At 40.1% G+C, this 17,630-nt stretch overlaps 1 protein-coding gene across 2 annotated transcripts in view; it reads left to right on the top strand.

Moving 5' to 3' along the window:
- Positions 1-17,630, top strand: part of HACE1 (HECT domain and ankyrin repeat containing E3 ubiquitin protein ligase 1) — a 299,062-nt gene that overhangs the window by 115,255 nt on the left and 166,177 nt on the right. For both annotated transcript variants that reach the window (XM_069235476.1, XM_069235475.1), the window contains exon 10: positions 5,792-5,898. In XM_069235476.1, the coding sequence (XP_069091577.1) occupies positions 5,792-5,898 (107 nt within the window). The remainder of the gene's footprint in view (positions 1-5,791; positions 5,899-17,630) is intronic.

Below are 17,630 nucleotides of genomic sequence, written 5' to 3'. Positions count from 1 at the left end.
ATTATCATTCGCTTGAACACTCTGTGAAGAAATATTTTTGCCACTGACATCCATGAATAACATGGATTCTCCTGTATCTCTGTTAGAGTAAGTGTGTAGATATATGTCTGTTTGCAAATCAAATAGCGGAACCACAGTGTTTCTGTTCCAACAAAGCAGAAGTTTGCTTGTTCTATTGACCTTTACAGATAAGAAACATTTGACTCCCCATTTCCCACCTTAAATGTTCTTTTAGTCAAAAACCAGACATTCGCATCAATTTGAACATCTTTGGAACCTTTTCTGGAATCATAATTAGTCTTCTGCATTTCCTGTCTCTTCAACACTCTCTTTCTCAAAAGTTTTTCTGAACTCACTTTTTTCTTTCCTTGAGAAATATTTGTTAAGCATTCTGGTACTAACTCCGTTCTAGCTCCTCTGCCTTTGTGTGCCTTTAAAGGAGCCACCCCATAGTGGAATGTGGGATTGTAAGACATGCCCAAGTTTTTCCTTTAGAAAACTGGCAACATCAATGTTTGCTGCAAAAGCAGTTTGAATTCCCTCTTTCAAAATGCGATTGGCCCTTTCAACTGAACCGTTAGCCGAACGACTATATAAAGCCACTTGTAAATGCGTAATGTTGTATTTGTGCAAGAAATCAGTCATTTGTCTTGATACAAAGTGTATGCCATTGTCAGTAACAATAGTACAAGGAGATCCCTCAACCATGAAAATATTCTCAAGGAGTAAGATTACTGTCATGGAGTTTTTAGTTTCCACAAAAGAATAATATATCCATTTAGGAAAATAATCCACAGCAACAATAATCTATCTCTTATCCTTGGTAGTAGGTTAACAGGTCCTGAAAAATCCAAAGCCACTTTATCTTGTCTGAAATAGAAACTGGAAATAAAGGCATATTTTTTGTCAGATTTTGGCATGTTTGTCAGATACTGCACACTGTGGACATATATCAATAGAATTGGAAACTTGCTTGTCCAAACCTGACCACCATTATGTTTGTCTCATCTTCTTGAAAGTGGCAGAAATTCCCATTTGCCCTTCATGAGTAATTCTAACAATTCTGTCCTTTCAATTAACAGGAGAAACAAACAAGCCATTCCTTAGACATATGTTGTTTTCATTTGAAAGTTCCATGACTGCTTGGTCAAAACACCTGAGTTCCCCTTTAAGACTCTTTTCATAGGCCAACTCATTTTGATAAAGTTTAATACTTTCTTTAATTCTGCATCCTTATCCATAGCCATATTCCAGTTACTCTCCGAGGTACTTCCATTGCATGCTGTCAAAGCATCCACAACCTCCACTACTCCTTCATTGTCATGATGATGATGATCATCATCATCAGAGTTTTCTTTTAGGGGCAATGGTGAGCGAGACAGACAGCTCTAACATTACTACCCCATTTAATATACTTAACTACCAAGTCATATTCCTGTAATCTGGACATTAGACGAACAGGGTGAGCAGAAGCGTTACTGAGACCATTTCAACTTTATAGTTATAGTAAAGATTTATTTTCTGTGTGTATATCACTAGAATTCCCCAAATGGATGTCTTAAATGTCTGCACCACCCTGACACAAGCTAACACCTCTTTTTATGATGCTGTAAATGCTTTCATTGTCTGTAAGAGCTTTGGAAACTAATGCAACAGTATTCTCATGTCTATTGACCCATTGTCCAAAGACCGCTCCCAGAACTTTTAGAGTAGCATCAACAGTGATGAAAGATTTACCCATGTGAACAAATTATTTCAAAGCTGGGGCATTGAGTACCAAACTCTTAACATCTTCAAAAGCCCTATTAACTTGATTATTTCAATCAAACTTGCTGCCTTTGTTGTGTAGTGATCTCAAAGGTAAAACAGCCAAGGCATAACCAGGCACAAATCAGACATAGTACTCACAGAGCCCAAGAAAAGAATGAAGAGCATCTTTATCTCCAGGCGGTGGGGCATTCTTAATGGCTTCGAAGTTGCCAAATGGAGGTCATATACCATGCTCAGAGATTGTGTGACCTAAATACTCCACCTCTTTTATTAACAGTTTTTCATATGCTGGATTTTACAGTCACGCCCCTTTGGGGCACACAAGCAATACCTTTTCTAGCACACAAAGATGTTCCACTTTGGTATCTGTAAAAGGAAGGCTTGCACATGAGGCATATCTCCAAATAGAGCATCCTTCATTTTCTGAAACACTCTTGCTGTGGAAGGAAGTCCGAATGGTAAATGCATATCAATTGCCAATTATCCATTAGAAAACCTATCGACAAATTCTTGTGTCTCACAGGCTAGCCACAAGTATATACGTTACTAGTCACTTCTTAAATTGGACAAACCTTTACACACCCCTTGGAAATGACCAATCTTGTGGCACCTTTTGCCAGTTGCTGGACAAGTCAGATTGCTTCCCGTGTGTTTTTTAGAACCACAACGATAACATACCTGTTTCCCTTGCCCTTACTGTCCCCTTTTCCCTTTAAATATTTTGTTGTTTACATCACAAACTGTATCTTCCTCTGTTACATAATTAACAGGTGTTTGCCCCCATGGCTAGACATAACCTGTGACTGTGAAGTGATTATTGGCCTTTTTATGCTTTTCGCAACATCAATGGTCTCATACAGAGTAGGATTGCAACAAGTTAACAAACTTATTAAATTTTCTTTGAAAAACAATTAAAAACAAACTGGTCACGTATGTACTTACCCATATTGTTGCTAAAGTCACATGTGGATGCTGAAACTCTTAATGTAGCAATATTTATTCCACACCCTCGTCACATTACTGTTTACGCTTTAAACATTTTTATCTTTTCAAAAGCACATGTAACTCTTAAAAGTACTTAAGAGGTTCATAACTATTAGCATCAATAGCTGTTAAATAGTTTTCAAATATATGCAGCCATTCACTTCACTTTATCTCTGGCTTGTCGGCTCTTTATGAAACAAGGTGGTGGTTGGACAACTCCTTGTCTAGTTACCATAATACTCCCCAAATATTTTTTCAATATTATCTCAAGACATTTATAACGTACAAAATGGACCCATATGTGGAAATGACAAATGTAACTAAAATCTTGCCACTGTAACCCCAAACAAGTGCAAACGTATTGGCAGGACAGTATAATAATATTATGCGTCAAGGAGGCAGAAAAACTCTGCAAATACTCGTTTATTTTCTTTTGAATAGTACTGTGACAGACCAACATGAGCCACAGGCCTGGAAAACAAGGGCACGCACTCTTAAATGCTCTGAACAAACAACAAAAATTAAATATGGCCACCAAAAAGTTACATGACTCTGTGATGTCACAGGCTGAACGCAGCCAGGAATGGGAGTGTTCACGTGCATCAGGCATTTCCACTGTGGTGCATGACACAGCAGCGCCTCACACCAGGAATCCTCACAGTGAAAATATGCAGATGCACTGGTCTGCAAAACTAAAAAGCAAGCACTCCAAATCTGAAGACTCTCATTGCTCACATAGCTGATAACATAGTCTGTTGGCCCTGGGGGATTATACCCGCCAAAGGTTTTCGGAAGCAGGTATTATTCTCAAAAGTTCCACAGACATAAACCAAAGCACAGTTTTTCCTGCGAATGTTGGTAGAGTTGAACAAACCAAAGCAGACCCGATGTAAAGTAGCGTTGGTGGGTTCTTAAGCATAACAGAACTTCCTCACATATAACCCCACTCCTGGTACCAAAATGTGGGATTTTCTGCCTTGGCAACACGGGGTTCCATGGAAATCCAAAAGAAAAACGAAGGCCAAGATGATTTGTAGTAATTCCTGTATTAGAAAAGACCCACAACTGCATCAACCATTGAGCAAGTCCTGAGATGACCAGGTAACTGACCACAGCCTGTGCATTCCAGAACCAGTCCAGTGTCTAATGTCATCATGGTTCCCTCAGAATTCCAAACAATACAATACAATACAAATAAGAAAGAAAGAAACTGAAGATAGACATAAATGTAAATTCAAAATATTAGTTGGTTATCTTTGTACAGTATTTCTTTGGTTGGCCTGAGCAGATGTATTAACACTTTAATGTACAGGAGCTTCATGTCCTCAAACAGCAGGTTCCTCATGGCAGAGCTTGCATCTGAGCTGTTTTTTTAGATGAGTTACAGCACAGCCTCAGTTCACAAAGTGCAGCCATCTTCCATTCCCCTAAATTGCGAACTTTTCATTCTCAGCCAGTTGTCTCTCCCTGATCCTTTCTTGTACTAGCTAGTGCTTAGAGCTCCGCTTGAAGTAAAATATGGCCCTGTTTCCAGGGCCACCTTTTTATGTAGCATCATTGTTGGTGCCATTCCAGCCCCTCACTTATGTAATTTATTTGTGTTTGAACATTTGTACCACAGCATGTCCTGATATGCAGCATCGCAAAATTCATTGTTGGTAGCCAGCCTTCCAAAATACTTTTAGGAGATGCTTATTCACTCAAACAGTCTGAGACTCTCTCTTCAGTTCTTTTGTAGTCTAAACACGTGAATTAGGAGTTGGTTAGAGAGCAGCCCTTCTCGATCTTGCCTAATCCTGCAGAGTAAATATAAAGATCTGAAAAGTATTCCACTACTGTACGATTATTTAGAGTTAAAGATAAGCTGACAGATGAGAGCTGCAACAGAAAAAAGAACTCTGGTCAGGGTTAATGCCCAGAATATGTACTTTTGTCAAATTGATTCCAAGTTTGCTAAACTTGAGGTTTGGGAACGCTAGAAACATTTGCCCTGTCTTGTTAATTATAGCTGAGGAAAAAAAGTCTGTTTATAGCAAGTATTCCAGAGGCCTCCCTTAGGTCACTCTTGGGGCTACATTGCACAGTAAGTGGAGCAGAGTATTAACATCTGTATATGGTTTATGATGATATTGGATGCCAAGAGTTGGTGGGGCCGGTTATATGATGGCTGCATTTGAACATGTTGTTAATGCATCCAACTACATCAAGACTATTCCTGGCTACTGGTAGCTGTACCTGGTCACACATTTTACTTTTTAAAAATAAATGTTACACTTCATAAGGTTTTTTAAATTTTTCATCAATATATCTGAGTCAAAAAACGTATAAGATCACTCTGTTGAATAGTCAAAGGCTGTGTGATGTCACATACACTACGACTTTACATTTAGTGATTTCACTTCACTGGATCCTCTCTTGAAATTAGGCTATGTCCTGCCACTGATTTACTACTCTCCCTAAGCACCGTTTCTGAAAGTGTTAAAATAACACTCTTGTTAGGCCTTCTGTCCCGGGATGATTTAACCTCCACATTCCATCTTTGCCCATCCCTACATCACATTCACCTAAACCCTTAGAATTGTAACATATGTGAATTTAAATTCTGATCAGCAATATGTGAACAATAAGAAGATAAACCTTTTACAGGAGGGCTCCTAGCATAACATTTCTTAGAGGCATATATATTGTTATTATTCTTTCTCAAATGCTATGTTTTATTATGTTTTGTCTAATGAAACTTGTCCAAGATGTTACTTAATTTAAGAAGAATAAAGTTTGTTCAGAAACTTTTGTTTCAGCTTGATAAAATGAATTTTAGCACCCTTTATTCTTTATTTAACATTGCTAAGGTACCTCTCAGGATTGCCTTGTATTTCATTAAAAGAATGAGAAACATTGTATTTTCACCTGTTTGTTTGCCAGACTTATGTAAAAGTTTAATTGATGCATTAAATAGCCCACAGCTACCCTTAGACGTGCATGTAATCATGTTGTTATAGTTCACTGTGATGTTTCAAATGTGTTTCATTTTCTGTAGTTGCGACAGGTGTTGGAGCATTTATCACAGCAAACTGAAAACCAGTATCTGAAGATCCTCACAAGCCTTGCTGAAGTGGCTACAACAAATGGTCACAAACTGCTGAGGCAAGTACTGTCAAAGGGCCTTCTTGTATCCCAAAGTATTGCACTCTCAGTATACACTCTGTCCAGAGCCAGGAATTGCTGTGACAATCATAGGCACACTTCCATAAACAAAGTCAAATCCAGAATTGTTGCACCTGCTTTACCTCTCACCTATACTGCCAGCAACCCCCATCTCCTTTACTCTTCTGCAAATGTACTCCTCTGCAGGAAATCTTGAAACTCCAAGTATACTTCAAAACATGTGAAATCATTGCCATTAAGACATTGAAACACACTACCATGCTCCTACTCCACATATCAACAAACACTAACCCAGATTAGAAATCCATCTTTCTTGCAACTACTCTTGCATTATAAAGCTACTGCAAATGGTAGTAACTGTACAAGTACCCTCCAACCTTCAGACCTCCAATCTGCCAATACAATTACAAGCATCAACACAGCTATAAGCCCAATTTCAAAGACCAACAAAAAACACACACTTTTGATGGGTATTCCTTGCCCCACTCATTCTTTGGTTGATATTACCCTAGTTGAGCCTGTGACCTTTAAACGTGCTGGTCTCAGTGCCAGGAGTTGGATGAGGAAATTCAAGATTTTTCATACTTATTGACTTGTCTTGACCTGAATGAGTCAAACCTCACTATGATGGCCCTAAGTCTGAACTGAAGCTCTCATCCAATAATACTGTTCTTTTTGGAGTACCAATGGGTGGTGTTTGAAACACCTTATGAGATTGTGGTTCCTTATCTGTTTTCTGCTTATCACTTCTCCTTCATGTTTGATGGTTTCTGAGGGATATATATTTGGAGGCATTCAAATTGTCATGACTTTGGTCAACACAAAGGAACCTTGAAGACCATGATTCAAAAGAAATTACTGCTATATTCAATGGCATGTCTGTTTTTACTGCTCATCCTGTCCTAGTGCTGCATCTTACCCTGCCTGAGTTCCAGGGGCAAAGACCTCAGGGCCTGTGTTTCTTCTTGCTTGTACACCATTTCACTTTACCTCAGAAGAACCAGACATTGGCCCTGCTGAGAAGGGTTAGGAAGCAGAGTGGAGGTATAAGTTGACATTTTGCCAGGAGTTCTAGAAGTAATTATATCTGAATGTGGGTGAGAAAGTGTTCTGCACCCTTGGTGGAGTCTGGGCTGCTGCTTCTCGTGCTTTCCATCAGGTCATCAGAGAGATCTGTGTGTATACATGTAGTCTGATATGATGAAGGTAGCCATAGAAATATGTCAGAATACTCCATGCAATTTGTTTTTTCAACACAAAAGTTGACTGCAATCACATGCCATCACAGGTTATGTGACCTTATATTCACTGGTTCAGTCACTTGCCGCTGCTGAACTCTTATTTATAGGTGCAGACAGAGCCCCACTTCCTAATTTCTGCACCAACACGCAAAAATGTAAAGTTTCTTGCCTGCATTGACAACAAAGTGATTCAGAAATCATCCAGATGTAGTTTTGGCAAGTTGCTACAACAGATTATTATATTATATTTTATTTTTAAGTGCAGGTACATCAAAGATTCTTGGCGATCAGCTATCACAAAATGTCACAGAAAGAGTTTCAGAAGTTAAAAACAAGTCTTCAGTTTCTTCCATAATAAAGGATGAAGGGACCTGAAAGACAGAGGAAGAGTCCCCAACTTTTTAGCGGTCACTAAGAAAGGCCGATCACCAAAATGTGCTTTTCTAGTCTTAGGGTTATACAAAATGATTTGATTACTTGACTCAAGGGTGCAGGACAAATTGTTCAATTGAAACTTATCTTCCACAAATAAGCTGAACATTGAAAGTAATAGTATGATGTAAAATGTGATGGCTTCGAAAACTAATTTTTTCATGATAGAAAGCTGATGAAGGGGGTCTAAATATTCTGGTAATATATTTGTGCCGCTTCAGTCCAGTAAAGAGTGAGGCTACCTTGTTCTGAGCATATTGAAGATGCTGAGGTAACTTTTTGGTCAAGTTCAGATAAAGTTAATTTCTGAAATCTACACTGACTTGAGTGATGGCTAATGCAGTGTTTATATGGTGTTCTGGGTTAATGTTGAGGAGGATTTTCCTGAGATGTTTCATCTGCTGGAAGGATAATGTGCATTCTTTGAAGACTTGAGTCTGTAAACATAGCTGAATGTCAATATAGAAACGTAGCTTATATACGCAGTCACTGGGGTAGGTGTAGAACCCAGGAGACTAGCCATTGAATTGGAGTCCAGGTGTCTAGGGAGCTTTTAGTTACTAAAAATACTAAAAACTTGTTTGGATGTAGTTTTAGATAGTTGAAGCCCATCCATTTTTAGATTGTAAGAACAGAGGGAAGAAAGTATTTAGACTTGCAGCATGTCATAGAATTCTTAGTTTCCACTAGTTTGAATATCAGCTGTGTGTCATCATCTTAGCTGTAAAATAAAAATGGACGGTGTTAGCTAATGGCAGCATATATGTTTTGAAAAGTAATAAAGACCATACTGAGTCCTGTGGAACTCCGTATTTAATTTTTTTTGTCTGTGATTGAAGCAAGTGAAGGAAAATGGTCTCTGTGAGCCCGAAAAAAATGCTATCCATATCAGAGCAAGTTTGTCTACTCCAATTTCCAGGAGCCTTGTGAGGAGATGGGGCCCTTCCTGGAAACCCTCAGGCAGAGTTTCAGGTGACCCTCAATGATATTGCCCTCCTTCTGGTGAGTTGTGCGTGGTATGTTGACTCTGCTACCAAACAGACTCTCAAGATTGTGTTGGAAGTACAGAAAACCCCTGATTCTAGGACCATAAAAACCATGATGTAGGCATGCATTAGTTTGGTGTGTTAATGGAGTTTTTTTGGTGGAAATTAAGGTTTACTTGATTGTCTGGAGTAGGACATATGTGCAAGGTGATTGGCCAGAGAATCTGTTAATAAAGATGAGACTGAAGGCCTATCACCAATCACTCTGGATTTGTTCAGGGTTAGGTTTTATGCTGTACTGCACTTAAGCAATTTTATTCAACAACTTGAAATCAGAGTCCAATTTTGCCGTGATGTATGTTGCAATTATCTAAATGAGTCATCCAGCCAACTGCTTAATAAACTTTTCATGATGCTACAGGTCAAATAAGTAGTTCTGTTTCTGAGTTTTGCCTTTACCTGCTGCTGCAGGCTCTACTAGTCTGTGGCAGTTGGTCACAATCTTACAGTTAACAGTATGCTGATCTGAGCATTACAATGAACTAAAACATTGGCATTCAGTGTAAATATGACAACTTGTGTGTGTGATTTTGTGTGTGTGTGTGTGTGTGGACTTCGTAACGAGTTGTTTAAAGTATAGAGCGTCATGCTGTTGAAAATCATTTTGAATCTTGCTAATGATTAGGTGCCATTAGAATAAAACAAGAAGGTATGTTTGTGAACTTCATTAAATTAGTAAGAAAATATGGCCCTTTTATACACTGATTGTGTCTTCAGAGCAGCTGCTCTGCCCAGTATACCTCACAAGATAGCCAGGGTTTCTAGTTTAGTCAGAGTACTGTTCCTCTCTGCTTGAGTGAATGCCATTAATACAAAGGTGGAAACACTGTGATCTAGATTGTTTTTCTCGTGATAGTACATTGCATCTATTACTACTAAGAGTTCTAAACATAGTATTCATTTAATCAGTCAGTTTAGTCAGTCATGCATTCTTTATTCGGCTACGATTGAGCCATAAAAGCAAACCTAAGTACTCTTAGACAATGTCTCAATTACATAATCACACATTCCCATAATTTTTCCTGATCTTCAAAGGTACCTGAATAAAGCTTATAACAGCTAAACATATATGCTCAGATGAAAGTTGCCGAATTAAGCGAAATGCCTCTTTGTAGAAAAAAAATAGTGAAATTGTTAAAAAGTGGCAACAAAAATATTTCCGAAGCAATATGTACAGTGTGCAAAATAACAACATATGTAAATGCTTTGTGCTGAAATATTGTCACAAGGAGGCATTTTTTTTTCTTCCATAAGCTTACAACAGGGAACGCTAAAAGAAAATGCAAATGAAAATCTGGGTTAAGTAAGATCTAAACGGAGATTTCTGACTATTAATAAATAAGGTTATGTGGTCTTTACTAAAACCAGGGATAGTTCATCACTCTCAACTGGGGATCCCACCAACTTAACCATACGCTATAGGTCTTATAAAGCTTATCTAGTATCTTGTATTTCACCTCCCCATCAATGCCATCTTGATTTTCACAAAGTTCAGGAACACTCAATTCCATAAATGACTGTTTTATATATTTAAGCCCGAGGATATGTTAATGTTATCCAACCTTAAGAAGTCTTTTAGCACAGCTTTTAAGAAAGATGTTTCCCTTTTGAACCAAATTTAAAGTCAGTGCATGATGGAGAGATTTGTAATAAAATCAGAAATATAAAGCGTCCCGAACTCGTCTGATGAAGGAAGAAGTAGATTTTCAGACTACTAGGAGCCAGCGTAAAAATGTATTCTCTATCTTTTGTATGGGTACAGGATTAATAAACCCCCAAACCCGTGCCCCATAACTACCCACTGACAAACATAACCTTTGAAAGGAGGGTGATACTACAGAGTGTAAGGCGCTCCAAATCTCCCAATCTGGAAACTGAAGTACAAATTACGGTGCTCTACACTGGGGTCTCACCCCCTAACCACCCCTATGGTTAAACTAATTAACCACACTTAAAATAGATTGTGAAGGCACACGTAAAAAACAACCAATGTTCACATTCTCATTATAAAATATCTCAAAAGTATATTTTTTCAAATCTAAGTGAAAAAATGAAAAGTGAAGTAATTGGAGTTTTACAAGAGAATTCTCAATCCTATATCACATTGAAATCAGCTTATCTACATCACACAATCCTTCGTTAGTAGTCCAGCTATTTAGATCATAGCTCCAAATATATTATAGTCCTTCGTAGTTCCGAAAGTTCAATTATGAAAGTTCCATGATATCATTCATCTATTTTCATGTCAAAGTTCATAAACAGTTCCTCTATTGCTTGTTCATATGTCCACTTTATCTTACTTGTCCACAAGTCCGTCAACACGTGTTTCATCCGGGGAGTACCCCTGGACTTCTTCAGGACCTCTCCAAATATTATACTCAAGAGTAAAGTAACCTAAATCAAACTAAACAGTATATTCCAAATTAGAATTATAACAGTGTAAAATTATTCAACAATCAATAGTGGGAAATATATACATTTCATAGTGAAAAACATTGTACATTAATAATTTACGATAGTTATCTCTCGTTTCACTATAATACGAAATAATTTAACCGTCACATCACAAGTTCTCAAACAAAATGTATCCAGTTTAGTGTATTTGAAACAGCCTCTGCTGACCCTCTCTTAATGTAAATCGATTCACAAGTTTGTATCTTTTTAACTAAAGTTTTATACATCTCCACATACTGTATTTATTTTCCTGACAAACCAGTTCTTGCATAATTATACCATCTACATTACATCCTTTCCTTATGTCTTAATTTTTAATTTTTAACATCACCATTACATCTACAATTAAATAAATAACCTTGTGTACCTGTGAATATTGTATCCTGATCCCTTCATCCCTATACACCTTATAGTGCCCATAGCTTCTGTGTAACACTCACCTCGCTCTTGTAAGAGTTCCACATATACTGTAGTCTTTTATATCTCCCCACAATACACCCGTATCTGTCACAACACAATCATAAACATATCTATTAAATAAGGTCCCATGTCAACATTACCCCAATTCTCCTAATAGTTTCCAATCTTATCCTACCTGTATTTAAGCTTTATCACGCTTCGCCAACGCGAGTAGCAGGTACGCCGTTTCTGTTTCTTATCTTAGAAATCGAACCGAGTTATTCCGACTCGGTTTCCTTTATGCTTTACGAGGTTAATCTACACAGACAACGGACTCTCCTTTCTTCCGCGTCTGTGTTCAATCGAAGTAAAAAACGGACTACTTTGTTTCTTTTTGTTGTGTTCTACGTCCAATCTTATCCTACCTATGTTTGAACATTGCCACGCTTCGCCAACGCGAGTAGCAGGTGCGCCGTTTTTATTTCTTATTCATTTTAAAGTCGAACCGAGTTTTTCCGACTCGGTTTCCTTTATGCTTTTCGAAATTCATCAACATAGACAACGGACTCTCCTTTCTTCCGCGTCTGTGTTCAATCGAAGTAGAAAACGGACTACTTTGTTTCTTTTTGTTGTGTCCTACGTATTTCCCGAACAGCTCCCATTTCACTATTTACAAACATGTTGCCCTATAGATTTCCAATATAGGCCTGAGTGGTGTTCCTCCTAACTTTGCAGCAAATCTCTTAACGGCTTCCACAGATCTCAGCATTTGTTGTGTTCTAACAATAAGGAGATATTCCCAATCTAAGGAAACCACAAATTGCAAGCCTAAATAGGTACATACCCTAGGCCCACTAGTCATAATATAAGATTTGTCTTGGTTAATAATTAAATCTACATTTAAATGAATAAATCAAAAATTGTAGGCCATTTGCTGTTCTTGATAACAATACTGCGTTGTCCGCTTATAAAAAAAAAAAATGGGACAGCCTGTCTCCCTAGCTGTGGTAAATCTTTCCCCCATCAACTAAAAATTTTTCCAAACTGTTAATATAAAATGAAAATAAAAATGGAGCCACCACAGAACCCTGTCTTACCCCTTTTACCAAGACTAGTTTCTCTGTACAGACCCCAGTGGGAGCGTAACAACCTTGACTTATGTGTCTTGAGGTAACCTCTTTAAAATAGTGATGAGTGGCTTTTCTACCCCATCAGCCTTCATCATCAGCCACTGTTTAAACTGATTCACAGAATCAAATGCTGCTGTTGAATCCATAAAACCCATATGGATGGAGGCCTTCTTTAGTTTATTTGCTGGGAATCAAAAGGAGATTGAGACATTCTTCAATTGTTCCCAATTCCGGGGAAAGCCATACTGTACATCTGATAAAATCCCTTTTTCCTCTGCCCAACTCTTAAGCCTATTAAGAACAATTCTGCGTAGCACCTTTACCATGGAGTCGAGAGAAATTGGACGATAGCAAGCAGGTAGACTCCCAACTCTTTTTTTATAAAAAAAAAATCTGAACCATGACTGCCCCTGTCCAAGATGACACGAAAAATCCAAAAATAGCTGCTCCTATCACATTTCCTATCAGAGAGGCCTTAAGTGAGATATTGCTTTTAAAAACATCAACTGCCACTGAGGCCCTTATTACGAGTCTGGTGGTCCTGGGACTGCCAGACTCATGGTGGCAGTCAGACCACCGCTAAAGCAGCTGTCCGGCCTCCCCATTATGACCAGTGTTGCCACCAGTCGACAGTCTATAAGTCTCCTCTCCGCTGACTTTTGCAGGATGGGATGCCCGTTGCACTTTTCACTGCCTGATTTACAGGCAGTGAAAAGCACGACGGATGCTTTCTCACCCCACGCACTGCAACATTGCCGCAGGCTCGATTACAAGCCGGCATCAATGTTGTGTCCTGTTTCTCGCTGGGCCAGCGGGCAGAAACTCTGTTTCCGTCCGCTGGCCCAGCGGGGAACTCATAATAGGGCCAGTGAGCGGAAAACCGAAGTGGCGGTGTTCCGTCCTAAAGAGTATGGCGGGTGGCCTCTGCCGCCCACCAAACTCAAAATGAGGCCCTGAGTCTGGTCCTGGAGCATTACCTGATGACTGTTACTAGTACTCCTTCTGTCTATAAAGTTTAATCAAAACCCTTAAGAGGTGGGGTATTGCACTTGACTTTGGTAAGCCCATTGAACTGATACTATTTATCACTTTGAAACTGTGTGTCTTTCTTCAAGAGACACCTCTTTTTTTTAAACTTGTTTTTATTTGGTTTTTAGACCAAGTACAGCATTGTGATGCAGCACATTCACCTATGTGCCATGGAGGGCAATCATGTATATAGGGCAGCTAGCAGCAGGATACTGATGCATAGATTATCACATGTGTATCAATAGTTATGACAGCTGGAAAAAAAACTATACTTTAAACATGTGAAATTATAAAATAGACAAAAAGCAGCTCAACTGGGATAAACCCTGCAAACGGAAGTGGGGTGGAAAGAGAGGGCAGAGGTCAGCAGGTAATACAAAGGCGCCTATGAGGAAGGGAAGGGGAACCAAGAGCCATCTGTTGCATTCCCCTTGAACCAACTCAGCTTCCGGGGTATGTCACAGGTAAGGCTCAGGCATGCTCGGGTGTGGACCCATCCCCAGAGCTGATGGTGAGGGGTATCCCTGGATGCTAACTCCCAAGGGTTATATGTGGGTGCGTGTCCCAAGGGTGACCGACAATTTTTTTTGCATTCTCTCCCAGATATCTAAATCGTGTTGGGCGTGGTTGTCTGAGCGCACTGCGCGTAAGCGCTTCTCCTGTGCTACCCCCCACCCCCTCACTCCAGGGCATCTGCCAGCAACTTGCCTCTCACTGGGGCCGCAGATCGTCCCCAGTGTATAGCCAGCCTATGTTTGGCCGAGACCAGACCCAACAAAGCAAATCTGTGGTGGATCCGAGTCCCAGGTGGAGGTGTCAGGAGCACTCCAAGCAAACAGTGTTCTACAGCAGACTTTAACACCACCTGGTTGATTTCCTGCAATGTCCTCAGGACTTCCCTCCAGGAACCCCACAATCCCCCAGAGCACCATAGCCCCATGTCTTATGAAGAAAGGTCACTGGTGTCACCCCTCAGCGAGGGCAGGCCGCTGAGGTGGTGCTGATGATCCTATGCAGACATAGAAGGGTTAAGTGCGCATAGTGTAGGTAGTAGAACTCAGCACACCACAGAGCAGCATATTGAAGTAGGCTGGCGAAATAGTACAATCTGAGGTCTGGTAAACCCTGACCTCCTCCAGATCCATATCTTGGGACATCCAGCTTGACTCTCCCACACCAGGGACACTAGGAGTTTATTGAGTTGAGCAAAGGTGGACAGAGGAATTTTATATATGGAGTTTTGCAGAGCGACAGGCAACAAGAGAGAAGCACCATTTTACACAGTGCCTATCACTGTTAATAGTAGGCGTACCCAGAAATTAATGGAGACCTCCAGGCTATGAAGAACATTGACCATGTTGAGGCTGCATAGGGTTCCCGGATCAGTTGCCATCTGAACCTCCAGATATTGAAAGCGGTCGCTCTCCCAATGAAGCCCAGTCACCAGGAGTCCTGCAGAGGGCTGTCATGCCAATGTGGTCAGTGGGAACAATACCGTCTTTTGTTTATTTACCCTGAGGCCTGATGCCACCTCGAATTTAGACCTGATATGCAGCAGCTCGCTGACGGACTGTTTGGGGCAGGTGACATATACAAGCACGTCGTCTTCATGGAGTAAGACGATGTGTGTATTACTCCATACTTCGATTCCCCAGCTGGCCATGTCTCGGTGGAGGTGTATCGCCAGTGACTCCATGGCCAAGGTAAAAAGGAGCAGAGACAAAGGGCACCCATACCTGGTACCTCTTTCAATGGAAAACTGCTCTGAATCCGGTGGGCCCATTCACGCCCTGGCCACGGGCTCGCATAGAGCAATTTCACCCTGGAAAAAAGTCGGTCCGAGGCCCATTCTCTGAAGGACCTCCCATAGGTACTCCCAATTAAGAGTATCAAACACCCTTTCGTTGTCTAAGGCCACCACTGCCGCATCCAGGTCACTATGTGCGATTGAATGGAGCACATGGGAAAATCGCTGCAAGTTCATGTGTGTCCCTCAACCAGGCATAAACCCACACTGTTCGGCATGCTCAAGATGAGTGGCCACTCTCCACAATCTTGGACAGAGGATGGTAGGAGTTGGTATCACCATGGTCCTTGTTTGGCTTGGGAAGTAGAACTATCTGCGCCTTGCACATAGATTGTGGTAACTCTCTGTGCTCTTGCGCCTCTCGGAGTACCTCAAGAGACACCTTAAGGCATGCAGTAAGTCTGCAACCACAGATGCAAATATAGATTGGTGGTCTGCTAACCCAAAGAAACATAAGTTCTCTTCGTTTTTGGATGCACTGTTATCATGGCAGCTTGGACTAAATCACGTTTTGATTTCATATACTCTTCACCCATTTGTTTGCACTTACAGCTGTGAGCTCATATTGGAAATAGTCAACTGACAATTCCTTGAGTTGCGGTACTTAAAAAACCTGACTCACCCTTTCATTATGTACAGTTCTTGTGTGATCCATCACCAAAATGTTCTTGAGATCTTGAGAAAACCGTTTATTAGCCTTTCAAACGCTGCTGCTTTGAAGTCAAACATAAAATAGTTTAAAAAAAAAAAAAGTTTGTCTTGACCTTGACCTTCAATACGTTTGATTGGTGGTACGTTGTTGTTATGTCTGTTGAATGATAGCCAACATTAAATGCTACCCAGTATTACCGCAATTTTGAGAGTCCACAACAATTTTATGGTTCAAATCGAGTTTGAAAGTTCAAGTTTAAATATCAAATTTGAGAGAATATCTGATTTAAAATTAGAACTATTGAGGTCCAGTTTTATTTGGAAATCCCCAATAGCAAAGTTTTGCTTTGTTGTCATAAACAGCTTACGTCTGTCCTTCCTTCATTTATACTCAATTTATAGGTAGTTAATATCCAATATGTTAAATGGGACATACTCTGCTCCCATTGGTATAGTTATCAGGAAATTCTTTCCTTGCATTTGCCTACTTAACTGCAAGATTCACAAGTCTCATGAAATAATCATGTATGTTGATAATTAATTCATCCTGCTACCACTGCTTTCTGCTTAACAATGACAAACATATACAACAACATCCTCATTGCTGATGTCCAGGAGCACCCATCAGCCTTAATCAGCTGAGACGTGCATATCTGCTTCCTGTGATAAAATAGATAATTCAGTACTGCTAAAACACTTGCAAACATGTCTAGGCTTTGTAAAGTAGTTCTCAAATGTATTAAATCCTACCTATGAAATTGATGCCTGCATGTAAAGAAACTGAATCTAGTGTTTCCTTGCTTTATTGTGATGTGCTTCAAGGTTTTGTCCTTTTTTAATGTCTACTTCTAACTGTAAATTCTTCCCCATCTAATACTCCACAGGTGCCAGACTAGATCTACAAAAATTCCACCAGCAGTGATTCAGCAATGCTCCTATACAGCTGTTAGGCCCCATGGTGGCTGTGCTGCTCAGCGTTGACCATTTACTGCCGTGGAGGTAATGGAGCGGAACTGCATATAAGTACTCCCCTGCACACTGATGCCAGTTCCTTTCTTTCCAGGCCTTCTCACTTGAATCTGGAACTCCGCTCCCAATTTTATCAGCCTTTCAACGACTTCTAAATACAGAAAGAAATCCAGTGTGCTAGGGAACAGTGTTCCCTCCGAAGGCTTCAGGTTTCAAAACATGATATGACTGTAGAACACAGATGTCACCGTGAACCCAGGTGAAGTGTGTATTTGGTGCCTGGACTTGGGCCCAGAAGGTGATCCAGGACCAAAAAGCACAGCTGTAGTCACCAAATACAAGAAGTTATGGGACTCTTTTAAGCCCCGCTCCAAGTCAAGAGGACTGATTTACTCCAGCACCTGCGGTTGCTCCTGTGGGAGGTCAGCTTCGCAGTCTAAGTCCTCAAGTAAATCAAAATCGAATTCCATTCATCTGCACAAAAAAGTGAAGCAGAACGTGACCCAATCCTGCCCATTTCTATCCAAAGAGAAGGCACAAGGGCATCACACTC

The sequence above is a fragment of the Pleurodeles waltl genome, chromosome 5, assembly GCF_031143425.1.
Source record: "Pleurodeles waltl isolate 20211129_DDA chromosome 5, aPleWal1.hap1.20221129, whole genome shotgun sequence".
Lineage (NCBI taxonomy): Eukaryota > Metazoa > Chordata > Amphibia > Caudata > Salamandridae > Pleurodeles > Pleurodeles waltl.
The sequence above is the reverse complement of the archived record's forward strand: the minus strand, read 5'-3'. Positions and strand labels throughout refer to the sequence as shown.